The 15,198-nt window shown below is 50.0% G+C and overlaps 1 protein-coding gene across 4 annotated transcripts in view; it reads right to left on the reverse strand.

Annotated features, from left to right (window-relative positions):
* The window catches only part of CATSPERD (catsper channel auxiliary subunit delta), a 40,933-nt gene extending 26,022 nt beyond the window's left edge, over positions 1 to 14,911 (reverse strand). For 3 of the 4 annotated variants that reach the window (XM_077779337.1, XM_077779258.1, XM_077779108.1), the window contains exons 1-9: positions 14,836 to 14,911; positions 12,594 to 12,648; positions 11,445 to 11,521; positions 6,749 to 6,821; positions 5,904 to 6,018; positions 5,682 to 5,749; positions 5,403 to 5,516; positions 2,361 to 2,444; positions 560 to 710 (exon numbers count right to left, since the gene is read on the reverse strand). In XM_077779337.1, the coding sequence (XP_077635463.1) occupies positions 560 to 710; positions 2,361 to 2,444; positions 5,403 to 5,516; positions 5,682 to 5,749; positions 5,904 to 6,018; positions 6,749 to 6,821; positions 11,445 to 11,521; positions 12,594 to 12,648; positions 14,836 to 14,909 (811 nt within the window). In that variant the 5' untranslated portion in view covers positions 14,910 to 14,911. The remainder of the gene's footprint in view (positions 1 to 559; positions 711 to 2,360; positions 2,445 to 5,402; positions 5,517 to 5,681; positions 5,750 to 5,903; positions 6,019 to 6,748; positions 6,822 to 11,444; positions 11,522 to 12,593; positions 12,649 to 14,835) is intronic. The other variant, XM_077779185.1, reaches the window with a different exon arrangement.
* Positions 14,912 to 15,198: the final 287 nt, after the last annotated feature.

The following is a 15,198-nucleotide window of genomic DNA, read 5'->3' on the forward strand; positions in this document are numbered from 1 at the left end:
TTGCGCTGCAGGGGTGGGAAGGGGGTTGGGTGTTGGGGGGAGGGGGGTCGGCGGACAGTGTTCAGGCGGCCTGACTGGTTCTGTGAAGTGGGCTGCGATTGTAGGTGCACCTGCAGCCACATTGGTGCCCAGGGGCCCCTGACAGTATGCCTCCCCCGGGGTGGGGCTGCCTTCTGCTCCTTGTCTCCTTCGTGCTGGCTGGTGGGCAGGGGCTGGCGTGGCCTGGGCACTGCAGGGACCTCAGTGTGTCATTTCCCGGTTTCTCTCCCTCCAGGGGAAGCCCTGAGCCTCGTCCCAGAGTCGTGGACCTGTGGTCCCTGAATGGAAGACCAGGGCTGTCCTAGATGATGGGAGGGGGGGGGACTTTCAGAACCTGCCCACGTGGCCCTAAAGACTGGAGGAGGCAGGAAATGGCGTGGGGTGGGGTGCTGGACGCAGTGAGGACCTCGGCGCGGGAAGGGTTGCCCCCAGTCTGCTCACGCCTGTGGGGAGAAACCCTGCCGCGCTCTCCTCACCCGAGGGGACACCGAGGGCGGCCCCACGCCTGGGCCTCGCTCACCCGCGTTTCCAGAAACCAACAGGCTCCTCTCAAACCACAAGATCAGCATGCCCTTCTGGCCGGGGGTGATGAGGATGTCAAGGGTCCCGTTGTAGTCAAAGGGGAGCCCCAAACTGCGGTTCAGGGGGTGTTCTGAGTAGCTGAACATAGCCTGCGAGAAAGAGATCCCTGAATCCGGGGCGACAGGGGCAATCGCTGGGTCAGCAGTGACGCCCCGAACGCTATTCCTGCCACAGGGCACTCAGGGCGGAGCTCGGCCTGGGCTGCCAGGGACTCAGGGCGGCGGGTTGGTGCACGGGCCCCAGAGCCCCCCCCCCATGGAGGACCCAGGGGCCGGGCCGGCTGCCCCCGCTGAGCCTGTGAGCGCCCATCGCAGGCCCGACCCAGGCCCCCCGGGTAATATGCCGGCTGGCTCCGGTCCCCTGTCCTCAGGCAGGCTGCCGGTGGTAGAGGAGATAACTAGGGCAACACGGCAAACACGAAGGAGGTCAGCCTGGAGGAGGTGAGGCCGGAGAAAGCAGAGAAAGCGCAGAGCCCCCCGCCGCCCCTCCTCATGCTGAGGGCTGCTGGGTCAGGTGAGAGGCTCCGCTCACTGCGGAGGGAGCCCCACCCAGACCCAAGGCTCCAGCAGTTTCAGGCACTCAGGGGCCAGGGGGCGGGGAGGCCAGGAGCAGAAAAGCACTGAGCACTGAGCACAATGTACTGAGTACCAAGCAGAGACATGTGCCCTGCTGGTTTCCTCTCTCTCCTTAAGGAGGCCTTGGCCAAGGTACCTCAACAGACTTCAGCCCGACTATAGGCAGAGGAATGCAGATGTGCAGGGAGCAAGCCCCCCAGGCCTGGACGGCCGCCAGCCACACCCTCTGGGACTCGGGGTAGGTGGTAACCATGAGGATACGCACTCACCCCGGGGAGATGCATGGTCCAGGGAACTTATGCTAATGAGGGCACCCGTGTGGGGACAGGACCACGCAGGGGTCAGGGGGTGAGGGGCTTTCAGCCATGGAGGTCAGCCCAAATTCTGGAAGCTTCCTGATGGCAGGGCTCCCCTGAACTCCAGAGCTGTATGTCCCACACTATCTGAAATGCCTGGGTACTGACTGTACCTAACCTTTTTCTGACTTAATTTTTTTTTCTTCAAATGCACTTTACATGGACCGACTCCTCTCCTTCACTTCGCCTTATTCTAAAGGATCTCTGTGAGGTCACAGGTTTCGTATCCCGATGTTCTGAACACACATGAAAATAATCGTTAACGAATAGTTCGACATGAAATGTCTAAGATGCTCTTTTGCGCAGTCAGTGATGCACGCACCTTGTATTTTATCCCCAGTGCTCAGCATAGTGCTTAGCATCTCCTAGACACCACTTACATATTGCCAAATGCATGACTGAATGGACAAATGAATGCAGGGGAGATGGGTGGTGGGAGTGTGAGTGGGTAGGTGGGTATATGGATGTATAGGTAGGTGAATGGATGGATGAATGGCCAACTAGGTAGGTGGACAGGTGGGTAGATGAGTGGATGGATAAGTAGGTAAGTGGATGGATGGGTGTGTACATGGATGGATGGATGGATGGATGGATGGATGGATGGATGGATAAGTAGGTAGGATAGGTGGATTAGTGGGTGAGGGTAGATGGAAGGATGGATGGATAGTTAGGTAGATGAATGAATGGACAGGTAAATGAAAAGCTAGATGGATTTCAGAGATGAAAATCCAAGTGTGTAAGTTTTAACAAAAACCTGGCTTGGGGCAAAGGTTCCTTAAGTCTTTCTTCCCAGCCCAAAGCTACTCACCTTCCCTTGATCAATGAGAAGCAGCCCAGCCTGTGACAAGGAGTAAAAGTAGAAGACCCCACCCAAAGACCCGACTAGTTCTGCCTACAAAACAAAGAAAAACATACCAAGTATGAAGAAATCATTAACATGTCTTTGATTTGAACTCCAGATTACCTAATAAGCTAACATGAAGGAAAGTCTATTTTGTTCTGGTCTATTTCCCCTCTGAGGAAATGTAGCATGAGGACAGAACCTTGAATGAAGGCAGCCCTGTTTGGGGGTGTTGGAGGAAGTGGTGTGACCCAGACGCTAGATGCTTGCCAAGGGTCCTCACCTAGGGCAAGTGGGGCAGCACAGCTGGGTGCCTCCAGACATCTCCAGGTAAGAGAGAAAGACTTGTTTTATGTAAGCCTCATTAATGTAAGTCATTAAGGGGAAATTTTCAATATAGACAGATCCATGGACTGAATCGTGCCCCCCAGCCCCTCCAAATTCCTATGTTAAAGTCCTTGGAGGTGAGGCCTCGGGAAGGTAATTAGGTTTAGATTAGGTCTAAGAGTGGAGCCCCAACGATGGGGTTAGCATCCTTGTAAGAAGAGACACCAGAGTGTTCTCGCTTCTCCGTGTGAGGATACAGTAAGAAGACAGCCATCTGTGAGCCAGGAGGAGAGCCCTCACCAAGGGATGAATCCACCAGTGTCTGGATCTTGGACTTCCCAGCCTCTAGAACTATGAGAAATAAATGTCTGTTGCTTGAGTCACCCAGTCTGTGGGGTCTGTTGTGGTGGCCCAGGCTGATCAAGACAGACAGTTCATCCATCCCAACTGGCACAAGTTGCCCATCACCTCCCCACCGAACATGCCAATGCCTTCCCTGCTGGCAGCACCCCAAGGGGGTGAATCACGATTGCTCGGAATCTCAGCCCTTTGGCATGAAAACAGCAATAACCACACACGCACACACAGCAGAAAGACTACTGTGTTAATAATTGGTGTTTGAGTGAAGGGGACATCAAGGAGAAGAGTAAACATCACCTAGAACTTGACCTTCTCCCCTGGGGAGAGGAGGAGTGCATTTTAGGTTGTGCTTGGGATGGTTGTATTGTGTGGACAGAATGATGACCTTGTCAGTGTCTTTATTTGGAGATGAAGTATGGAGATGTGTGTGGGTGCCAAGCTGACCGGGGTGGACTTGTGTTGGTTTGTTGTGTGTATCAGCTGGATGGAGCTAAGGAATGCCCAGGGAGCTGGTAAAACATTATCTCTGGGTGTGTCTGTGAAGGCGATTCTGGAAGAGATCAGTATTTAGTTCAGTAGCGCCAATGAAGCAGGTCACTCTCACCAACGTGGGCGGGCATCACCCAATCCATTGGGGGCTCACGTGGAACAAAGAGGAGGAGGGGTGAATTTGTCTTCTTGAGCTGGGACGCCCATCTTCTCCTGCCCTTGGACATCAGAGCTTTTGGTTCTTAGGCCTTCAGATGTTGGGACTCACACCAGCCGTTCCCTGGTTCTCGGCCCTTGGTCTTCAGACTGAACAGTAGAGCTGGACTTCCTGGTTCTCCGGCTCATAGATGGCAGACTGGGGGGCTTCTCTGCCCGCATAACCATGTGAGCCAATTCCATTGTCAGTTAGCCTTTCTATGTATAATCCACCTAAATATCTATCTATCTCTCATCTATTTATCATCTACCTAGATCTATGTGTGTATCATTTATCTGTCATCTCTATCATCCGTCTATACCTATCATTTATTTATCTATCATCTCTATCTAGCATCCATGTATAGCTATCTATCATCTCTATCTTCTATCTATATCTATGTATGTATGTATGTATGTATGTATCTATCATCTCTATCTGTCTGTCTGTCTGTCTGTCTATCTATCTATCTCTCTAGGTACCTGTGTATGTATGTATGTATGTATATGTATGAATGTGTCTATCATCTATCTACCTACCTACCTATCTTTCAGTTTCTAGTGATGATAGTTTTCAACGAATCACACATGTTAACTCTGAGTCCTTCTAGGCCTAATTTCGGATGAAAGTCCGTAGTCAGTTGGGTTCTAGGCTCCCATGGGCCTCCTGGGCAGGTCACAGAGCCGGCATTTAGGATACAGTCAGAGTTTGTGAGCGGAGTCGACTCTTCCTTCCTTCCTTTGCACATACTTCCCGAGGGTGTAGGGATGAAGCCATTCTCTGCGTCAGAACAGAATCTCCTCGTCCCTGAGCCTGTCCACTTCAGCTGCCGGGGTCCCGGCTCTGCCAAGCGGTGGGGCGAAGGCCCTGCGCTGCTCTGTGCCCTCACCCCTCTATCCATTTCCTGGGGCTTGAAACCACGGAAATTTACCGTCACCTTCGTGGAGGCGGGAAGTCACTGTTGGCAGAGCCGGCTCCCACCGAGGCTCTGGGGAAGAAGTCATGCCACACCTCTCTTCCAGCTGCTGGTGGTCACCAGTGACCCCCAGCGTTCCTTGGCTCGTAGCCACACCCCTGCAACATCTGCCCGCGTCTTCACGTGGCCTTCTTCTCCGTGTGCATCTCTCCACGTCCTCTCCTCTTCTTAACAAGGACACTGGTCCCTTTGGATTTAGGAGCTGCCCTGATCCAGTGTGACCTCAGCTTTACTAATTAAATCTGCAAAGACCCTGTTTCCAAGTGAGGTTACACTCTGGGGTCTCTGAGGTTCTGGATGAACACGATTGGGGGTGGGTGGGGCACATATTCTCTCATCTGTGTAACTGGGATGATGATGGTACCTGATGGTACTGATCTTGGGATGGCTCTGGGGTTAGCAGCCATAATCACTGTGCAGCCTTTACTGTGGCTTTACCACCGTGTCCTGTGACCTAACGCGTCTTGTACCCTTTCCTAACTTCCTAGTGTCCTAGCCGGCTCCCTGGACCTGGAATTTCCCCTACCTTCCCTGCCAGTTGGACTCTTTATAGAGAGAAAAGCCCTTGGCCACCCAGCGACTGCTAACTACTCCCACCACGCAGGAGGTCAATATGTACTTCTTGATTTCGTTGTTCACATTCTTACCAAATTGAACGTACCTGTCTTTCATAGGCAAACTTCTGAAATTCGTACCCCCGGGAGTTAGAGACGTATATAGTGGTCTGAGATATCTGATCTCCATGCAGATAAGCAAACACGGAATTACTTATATCCTGGAAGAAGAGACACATAAAAGTCTTTTTTTTTTTTTTCTAAAAATGTTTCATGTTTATTTATGTTGACAGAGAGAGAGAGAGAGAGAGAGAGCAAGCAGGGGAGGGGCAGAGAGAGGGAGAGAATCTTAGTAAAGCTGGACAGGCTACACACTGCATACTCACCACACAAAAGGGATGTCTGCTATAACAACAATTGTCACCAGAAATATGTGAAACAGGGTGTTCTATCCCTAAAAGGAAAAGAGCATTAAAAAAAAACAAAAACACACGAGTTCTTCGGGCGCCCGGCTGGCTGTTCATATTTCCAAAATTAACAACCTGTTCTTGGATGATTGCAAACAAAATTTAAAAAAAAATACAAAAAAAAATACAAAGCCCATATACCTATAGATGCATTCCAGGAATTGGCTTCATAATCATAAATATAGACTTTTTGATTCACTACTAAGAGCAGTACTGAGCCAGCGATGTGTGCTGATGTTACTTCTGGCACGCTGACCTATCAATAATGACACGGAGGCGATCAATAAGTGCATCATTTCAGAGGATTCAGAAAGCAAGACATGTAGATGCACATTTAAGAGACATGCATGCCGGCAAGAGCTCGGTGGCTCCTAGGTGCGGGGAGCAGTATATCCCGGGGTCGCTGCAGTCAAAACTGGGAGGGTGGAGTTGGTGTGGGGTACCCTCGGATCCCTAAATTCACTCTGTCTCCTTCTTCCTTACCAAAGCTTTCTCTGAGGATAAAGCCTAAAGAGCAAATAACAAACGATGAACATAAATGATAAATGGTTTGCTTATAAGAGAAATATTGACATTTTAATGGATGGCAAAGCCTTCTTTAGCGTCGGGGCCAGAGGTAGACAGGTTACTGAGAGGGTAAAGGTTTTTCTGTTTGGGTTTAGGGCAATTTAGGGAGGGCCCAACATTACTGCATGTAATCTATCTATCCATAACACACACACTTCCAACAATTCTCTTCAGAATTGTTTCTTTTCTTTTTTTTTTTCAGGAAAAAAAAAAGAATAGAATAGAAATAGAATAATGAACCCTTCTTCTGGCTTAGAAATTGCTCTCAATGTCTTTTAAGAGGTACATTATAATATAAACCCCCCAGACTTAAAAAAACAGACTAGCATGGTATTTCCAAACTGTACCTCCCCTCCCCCACCCCGCCCAAAGTGTGACTTATGTTGAGAATCCTTGAGATGGTGAAGTAAAATAGCTACCTTCATTGATGTAGGGATGGAAAGAGGAAGGAGACTACTTTCGAAGTTATCTTTTGTGAAAAAAATTTGTCTTCTGAAATTGACAATAAAAGACTTAAATTAGGACAATTTCATACAAGAAAAGAAAAGAGACACTGATAGGCACTCTAAAAATGTTCTATTCAAACAAAATTCCCCCCACTTTTTTTTTAACAAGGAACCATTTAAGTTCTATCTATCTATCTATCTATCTATCTATCTATCTATCTATCTATCACCTATCTATCTATCATCTATCTGTTTTTGGGTGAGTAAACCCCTATAGACTGGGTATTTGACTTCTTGAAATAACATTAAAAGTGTGACCATGTCAAATATAAAATTATATAAGTGACATATTTTATATATGTGACAGCTTGCCTTACCCAGGATGGACTTCGGTTTTGCCATTTATATGGATCTAATCCCACTGAAGTAAAAGGTTTCAGACCAGGAATGTGTAATGTATGAAAGAAACAGGGTGTTCCCTCAGCCAGGAAACTTTTAAGAAGTGAAAGGCCATCAGGGTGCCTGTGGGTGGCTCAGTCGGTTAAGCATTGGACTCTGGATTCCTGCTTAGGTCACGATCTCACAGTTCATGGGTTTGAGCCCCACATTGGATTCTGTGCTGACAGTGCAGAGCCTGCTTGGTATTCTCCTTCTCTTCCTCTCTCTGTGCCCCTCCTCTGCTCTCTCTCTCTTAAAACAAAATAACTTTTTAAAAAAAAGTGAAAGGCCATCCATGAACATGGTATATTGCTTCCTTACCCAGAGCTCTTTCTCTTGCCCCTTCAGGAGAGCTTTATGGTTTTAGACAGAAAGGAATTGTTGAGCTGATGCTTATGTGTTTTAAAACTTTTGCTGTTATTGGGAATGCTGTTTTTCACAACTGCCTTTTCTGAGTGTTCATGACTAGTTTACAAGAGAGGTGTTGATTTTTTTTAATGTTTATTTTTTGAGATAGAGAATGTGAGTGAGTACATAGGCTCACATGTGAGCACGGGAGGGGCAGAGAGAGAGGGAGAGAGAAATTCCAAGCAGGCTTGGTGCGGACAGAACTGAGCCCAACATGGGGCTTGAACCCACAAACCGTGAGATCGTGACCTGAGCTGAAACCAAGAGTCAGATGCTCAACTGACGGAGCTACCCAGGCGCCCCGAGAGGTGCTGATGTTTGTAATATCGCTGTTGTATTTGGCCATCTTGCTGTACTCAGTACTTCTGGTAGCTGATACTCTTGGATTTGGCAAACGTTGTCTCTTTCTTTCCAAGGTGTTTGGTGTTTCATGTTCTTCTCTTGCCATATTGCACGGGCTGGGACCTCCAATACAAAGCTGACTGAGAGCGATAGGATTCTCTGTTATTTTTACGTTTACATTGTCTCTTTTACAGGGTTCAATACCTTCAGCAAGTTTCCAGTTGGCCCCAAAACCAATGAAACACTGGGGGGAAAGGCACACCATGGATTATTGGGTGGGGCCACGCCCAATACGCCTCCTCCTCTGAGCCACTGGATCCCATGTCCTACTCTCCCAACCCTTTCTCCCTCCAGTGCTGCCTCCCTGGTCTCTGGACCACAGCCTCAGCCCCTCACCTGTGTCCTTCCGCTGCCTCGCCTCTCTGCTTCCTCTTCTCCACCCAACGGTCTCAGCAAGCATGTGCATGAGGCACATGCATAACCGCCAAGAAATGGGATCATTGTGTCTGAGAACATGTGCTGACCATTTTGACACATTCTGCCAAACTGTCCCTCACAGGAGGGGGACCCACTTGGCCTCATCCACGCTTGCCCTCATCCTCACCGGCACGCTAGGCAAAACGGGACATCCCATCATTTTACCAAGCATCAGAATGGCTCATTTCCAGAACCTGTTGGAATCGGACTCTCTGACTCCAGCATGTTCCGGGCAGCAGGATATATATCACTTGGGGATGTTTTGTTCTAAGCTGGGGGTCTGGCAAACTGCAAAAACACAGGGAGGAAATTCTTTACGGAACACATGGCCTCTATCTTGAGCCCTCAACTCTGCCATTGTAGGCAGGCAAGCCTCCGTGGACAATGTGTAACCAAAGGGATGTGGCTGCCTGCCTATGACACTTTTATTATGGACATTGAGATTTGAATTGGGGGCGCCTGGGTGGATCAGTCGGTTAAGGATCCGACTTTGGCTCAGGTCATGAGCTCATATTTTGTGGGTTCGAGCCCCGTGTCGGGCTCTGCGCTGACAGCTCAGAGCCTGGAGCCTGCTTCAGATTCTCTGTCTCCCTCTCTCTCTGGCCCTCCCTTGCTCACATATTCTCTCTCTCTCAAAAATAAACAAACATTAAAAAAAACTTGATTTTCACATCAGTTCAGATGTCACAAAATGTGATTCTATTTTTGATTTCCTTTTTCAACTGCATAAAAATGTAAAGATGATTCCTGTCTCGCCAGCTACGCAAAATCAGATGGCAGGCTGAGGCTGAGCTGGGAGGCCACAGTTCGTGACCCCTGCTTGAAAGACGTGATGATGGAAAGCTGTCCCACATGGCTGCCGCCAGCTACACTGACTGCTTGTAATGTGGATTTTTCACTGCATTTAATTTTTTTTTAAATGTTTTATTTATTTCTAGGAGAGAGAGAGAGACAGCGTGAGCAGGGGAGGGTGAGCAGGGGAGGGTCAGAGAGAGAGGGAGTCACAGACTGAAACAGGCTCCAGGCTCTGAGCTGGCAGTCAGCACAGAGCCCGACGCGGGGCCCGAACCCACGAACCACGAGATCATGACCTAAGCGAAAGTCGGACGCTCAACCGACTAAGCCACCCAGGCGCCCCTCACTGCACTTAATTTTAATTAATTAAAATTTCTGTTTAATTTGTTTTCACATGGCAGTAAAATATACACAATATAAAATCTGTATTTCACAACTTATTTTAACTGTGATAAAATACACATAATATAAAATACACCATTATTCTAATTTCTTTAGGGTCCAGTTTGGTGGCACTAAGCACATTCACATTATTGTGCAACCACCCCTGCCATCCGTCTCCAGAATCTTCTCATCTCCTTGAACTGAGACTCTGTCCCCATGAAGCACTGACTCCTCACACACACACACCCCCACTGCACCCCCGGCTCCCACCGTCTACTCTCTGTCTCTGTGGATGGGACGCCTCTGGGGACCCCCTGTGAGTGGGGTCACGCAGGACGTGTCCTGTGTGTCCGGCTTCTGTCACCACGCACAGCGTCCTCCGGGTCCGTCCACACGGTGGCAGGTAGCGGGATGCCCTTCCTGCCCCCTTTATTTTTACTTTGAGAGAGAGTGAGAGAGTGCGCATGAGCTGGGAAAAGGGCCAGGGGGAGAGAGAGAATCCTAAGCAGGCTCCATGCTGTGTGGAGCCTGACGTGGGGCTCGATCCCACAACCCCGGGATCATGGTCTAAGCTGAAATCAGGAGTCAGTGGCTCAGCCCACTGAGCCACCACGTGCCCCAGAATGTCCTTCCTTCTTAAAGCTGAATAACATTCCAACGTGTGGATGTCCCACCTTGTGTTTATCCATTCACTGCTGATGCAAACTTTAAACAGCACAAGGCTAGGGGTTACTCTGTGGCAGATCAGCTTTAAAGGAAGGACAGGATTCACATCTTGTCAGAAGGAGTCACTGAGTCCTCACTTTGCCCAAGGCCTGGCCCCATCCGGCCCCCCACTTCCGGGACCGTCTCCTCGGCCAGGCCTTCCCATCAGCAGTAATGTCCAGATTCTGCCTCCTTCACGACCGAGTCCCCCTCTCTCCCTAGTGGCATTTCTTCCCTCTTAGGTCCATCTTGGCTTCTGGAGAGGGTGACAGCAAGCTCGGGCCTCTGGGTCCTTGCTTTCTCTCCCCTCTGCCCCGCTGCTGTGGTGGCTGCTTCCCCACCCATGTGCCCTGCCCTCCCCGGGACCTCCCTCTCCTCCCTGGCTCTCTCTCTTCCCACGCCGGTTTCACCGGAACCTCTGGCTGCTGAACATGGCCTCCCCGGGTGGCCGCCCACAGCCAGAGCCACCACTGCCACCGAGATGACCTTCTGTCCCCATCTCTGGCCTCAGGTGTCTTCAAGCCACCCCACGCTGCCACCTCTCTGTCCCCGAATTCCTCCCGCCAGAAATGTGGGGGCCACCTTAAACTGCTTGGCCGCCTCCGTTCTCCACACCCTAGAACCGACAAGGCCTGAGTCCCTTCCTTCTCTGGGTTTTGCCTTCTGTTTAGGCTTTAGCTTGTTGTTTCGTTTTGTGGCCTGGGCTTTTGAGATCCTCCTGAACCCAAGCTGTGTAGCCCCAAATCCTCCACTGCCTGTAGGCTGATCAACAAACATGTCGGTACGATATACACTACTGGTCTAAACTTGCACCCTGGCAAGCTCACGTGCACACCGTGCTCCCATTGCTTTGCACGCTCAGCCCCCCTGGTGACGAATCACGTCAAGGACCGGTGACAGGAGACACCACACTGTACTGTGACTTTCGTTATTTGCTGGCTTCTTCATCTCTCTTCCTTTGACCCCCACACCAACTCCCAACTCCCTGCAGACCAGTAACGAGCAACACAGGACCGAGCCATCTTCCATAACGTTTGTTGAATGAATGATGGAGGGTGAATCTGACCTTAATAATTTTTAATAAAAAAGCAAGGTAGCAGGGCATAAAATGGTCACTTACCCAAGGTACAGGGCTATGTTTTGCTTGCAAGGATGTTTAATCAAGCGTGCTGAACTAGACGCAAAATACAGATGGTCCTAGAAAGATAGTCACACAAGTCTTAAGATCAATAGTAATACGCACTGATGAAAGCAATCTCCTAATAGAAAACATGACAGCGTAAAGGTGAAATTGAGGTAGGTGGATAATAGCGATGTAATTTTCCTGTTTTGATATGGTTACGTCAGATATCACAGGCTGGGGGGGAAGGGGGAGCTGGGTGGAGGGTACCTGAGGCATCTCTGTGCTGTATTTGCAACTTGCTGTGAATCTATAATTATGTCAAAATAAAGTGAAAAAAGATTCCCAGGATAATTATCCGTATCATATCTCATTTCTTACATAGGTTACTGTTTACTTACATGCTATCAGTTATTTGACAGAGAGGCCAGAGGACAAGGAACCGTAAAGCTAACAAGTTAGAAAGCAGGCAATTGGGGGCACCTGGGTGGCTCAGCTGGTTAGGCGTCCGACTTTGGCTCAGGTCGTGATCTCATGGTTTGTGGGTTTGAGCCCCGCGTCGGGCTCTATGCTGACAGCTCGGAGCCTGGAGCCTGCTTCGGATTCTGCATCTCCCTCTCTCTCTGACCTTCCCCTGCTCACACTGTCTCTCTCTCTCTCTCAGAAATAAAATTTAAAAAATAAGAAGAAAAAAGAAAGCAGGCACTTGGAGATTTAGAAACGCAGACCTCACTTCTGAAATAATGCCATGTCAGGAGGAAATGCACTTTAACATGATGAACTATTTCTTCGTGCCTCATAGGCACACGATGAAAAAAAGGGGTGAAAAGTTCCCTCTGGCACCATGTCATTTAAGCCAAATAACGGTCTGCTTCCTGTTATTCCAGAGCTAAAATTACATGAACACTAGATAAAAACTCAGGTGATCTGAGTTCTAAACCCACTCCTACCTCCTGGCTTTCTTCATGCTACGTGATGTCTTTCAACTAGATTTTTAGTGAAACGGGAAAGGTGAATCCCTACTTCAAAGCGCGATGGTGGGGATTAGATGACGTCCCACGCATCATGCCACAATACTGGCACCCAAGAAATACTAGGAAGTGTTAGTTCTGAAAGTGAAGAATGAGAGTGAAGGAGGGAGCCACATACCCCTTGAATTTGCGGACTGACGTGAAACACCTTTCCTGTCCTCACCGTGTGAACACTAGAGGTAAGTGACAAGAGACACTGTCATTTTTATTCGGCACAACTCCTACCAAGGCACCTCTGGGCTAACACTGAAGCACCTATTCCTGATGCTCTGGAGCCCCTGGAAAATCTGGTATAACCATGGGCCTTTCTCTCCCATAGACAGACATATGTACGCACAAAAATGGAGATGTAACTCCCAAGAGCTCATAAAAGCTCATTTGCAGGCCCCAGATTAAGAGCTCCTATTCCAAGGCTTTTTTTTTTTTTTTTTCCCTTTTCTCCCAGGGGACAGGGAGATGTTGCTAGTGGCTGGAGAATGTTGGTACAGCATCTTGAAATGAACCAGAAGCACCCCGAGGCTTGATAAACCACAGGTTGCTGGGCCCCACCTCCGAGCCTCCGACTCAGTCGATGCAGGGAATTCTAGCAAATTCTCAGGTGATGCTGCTGCTGCTGGTCCAGAACCACACTTGGAGAACCAGTGTGAGGAGATGGGAGAATTGGATATAACCTATCTTTTTCAAACTCGGGAGATGAATCCCACCAGTAACACTTGCTGGAGACCCCTACTTTTCGCTGTTATGTGTCTTTAGGTAAGTGTGTCTTTAATTTTGCTGAGTCTGTTTTCACATCTATAAAGTGAGGTTGGGGCGCCTGGGTGGCTCAGTTGGTTGTGCCTCCGAGACTTTGGCTCAGGTCACGATCTCGTGGTTCGGGAGTTCGAGCCCCGCACCCGGCTCTGTGCTGACAGCTCAGAGCTTGGAGCCTGCTTTGGATTCTGTGTCTCCCTCCTCTCTGCCCCTCCCCTGCTTGCGTGTGCTTGCTTTCTCTCTCTCCCAAAAATAAATAAACATTTTAAAACAATCTTAAAAAAAAAAAATCATTATTAGAAGGTTAAGGAGTCACTGCTCCACGAACTTTGTTGTAAAGATCAAATTAGGCCATGCACCAGAAGCTCAGGTTTATGATTTCACGGGTGGACAGGGCCCTCCTGAACGGCTTACTCAGGCAGGGTTTGCGGGAGGGCAGGAACTCGGCATTAGCATCTATCTGACTTGCACTCTGGCAAACAGTAGTCACTAATATTTACTGAAACCTAAAAATGTTCTGAGTAAGTATTATCTGAGATAAATACTCCATACCTTCGTGGAGCTAATATTCTAGTGAAAACAGGAGACAAAAAATTGGTCAAAACAGTAACAGAAGTTAGTGATTGGTGGAAAAGTCCGGTATGGGGGAGGGGGCGCTTTAAAAAGGATGTCAGGAGCGCCTGGGTAGCTCAGTGGTTAAGCTTCTGCCTTTTGGCTCAGGTCATGATCTCACGGTTCCTGACTTCCAGCCCCGCGTGGGGCTCTGTGCTGACAGCTCAGAGCCTGGAGTCTGCTTGGGATTCTGTTTCCTTCTCTTTCTGCCCCTCCCCTGCTCCCGCTCTCTCTCTCAAAAATAAACATTAAAAAAAATAAGATGTGCTATTTAACTCAGGATCATAATGAGGAACCAGTTATGGAAGCGAAGTGGGCTGGCCTGAAAGCAAAGCGTGTCGGGCAGAGGGAGTAGCAAACGCCGTCTCCCCTGTCCCCAAGGCTGGACAGTTTGACTTGTTCGAGGGATGGGGTTGACTGGAGCACTGTTTCAGGGGTGGGCAGGGGCCAGATCAGTCGTTCCCAAATTTGCAGGGGACACTTGGCAGTGGCCGAAGACCGTTTTGGTTGATGTCAAGCCTGAGGAAGGAAGCGCTACTGGCGGTGGGTGGGGGCCAGGGATGCTGCTCGACACCTTCCAATGTGACGGCCCCCAAATGTCAGCAGCGCTGCTGAGTAAACCCTGGGCCAGATAATGCGGGAAGGCTCTGGCAGCGCAAGGAACTTGGGTTTTACCCCGGGTGCCACAGAACCGGGACAGGGGGAAGACGACACCGGACACGAGGTCAGACTCGTTTACAAATAATCCCTCCGGCGGCCAGAGCGGGCGAGCGGGAGAAGCGCACCGCCTGGGGCGGTGGCGGCGGACTTGGCTCAAAGCGGAGCGAATCGGCCCCAAGCTGTGAGGCGGCAACGGAGGGATTTGGTGAAGGGCGGGAGTTGAGGAGAAAGAAAGGGAAACATCAAGTTCAATTCCTAGAACTACAAACTGGGACNAGGACAAGCCGGCCCCCTCCCCGACCTTGGGCAGCACCCCTCCCCGGGGAGGGCAGCCCCACCGGCACAGCTGCTGAGCTCCGGCCAGCAAGCAGAGCCGCAAGGCCGCCGCCGCCACCAACATCAACACCAGCATCTCGTTGCAAGAACCGTCGCCACCAATGGACCGCAACCGCCGCTGGGTGGCGCCTCACAGTCTGGGCATGCGCAGACTAGAGCCTGCGCCTGCGCACATGGCCTCCGGCGCAGGCGCACCTCGTCTCCCAGAGAAGGCGGACCAGCCCACCTCAACACGCCCCCTCCAGCCCCGGACGCTCACGCTCTCTCCAGTCGGAGCATGCGTTCGTTGTTCCCTGAACTCAGCACCGGGGCCCCGGCTTGCGCACGCAGCCGCCCATGGGTAGGCTGGTGTGAGCATGAGAGCA

Source organism: Crocuta crocuta, unplaced genomic scaffold (genome assembly GCF_008692635.1).
Source record: "Crocuta crocuta isolate KB4526 unplaced genomic scaffold, BGI_CrCroc_1.0 scaffold110, whole genome shotgun sequence".
NCBI lineage: Eukaryota > Metazoa > Chordata > Mammalia > Carnivora > Hyaenidae > Crocuta > Crocuta crocuta.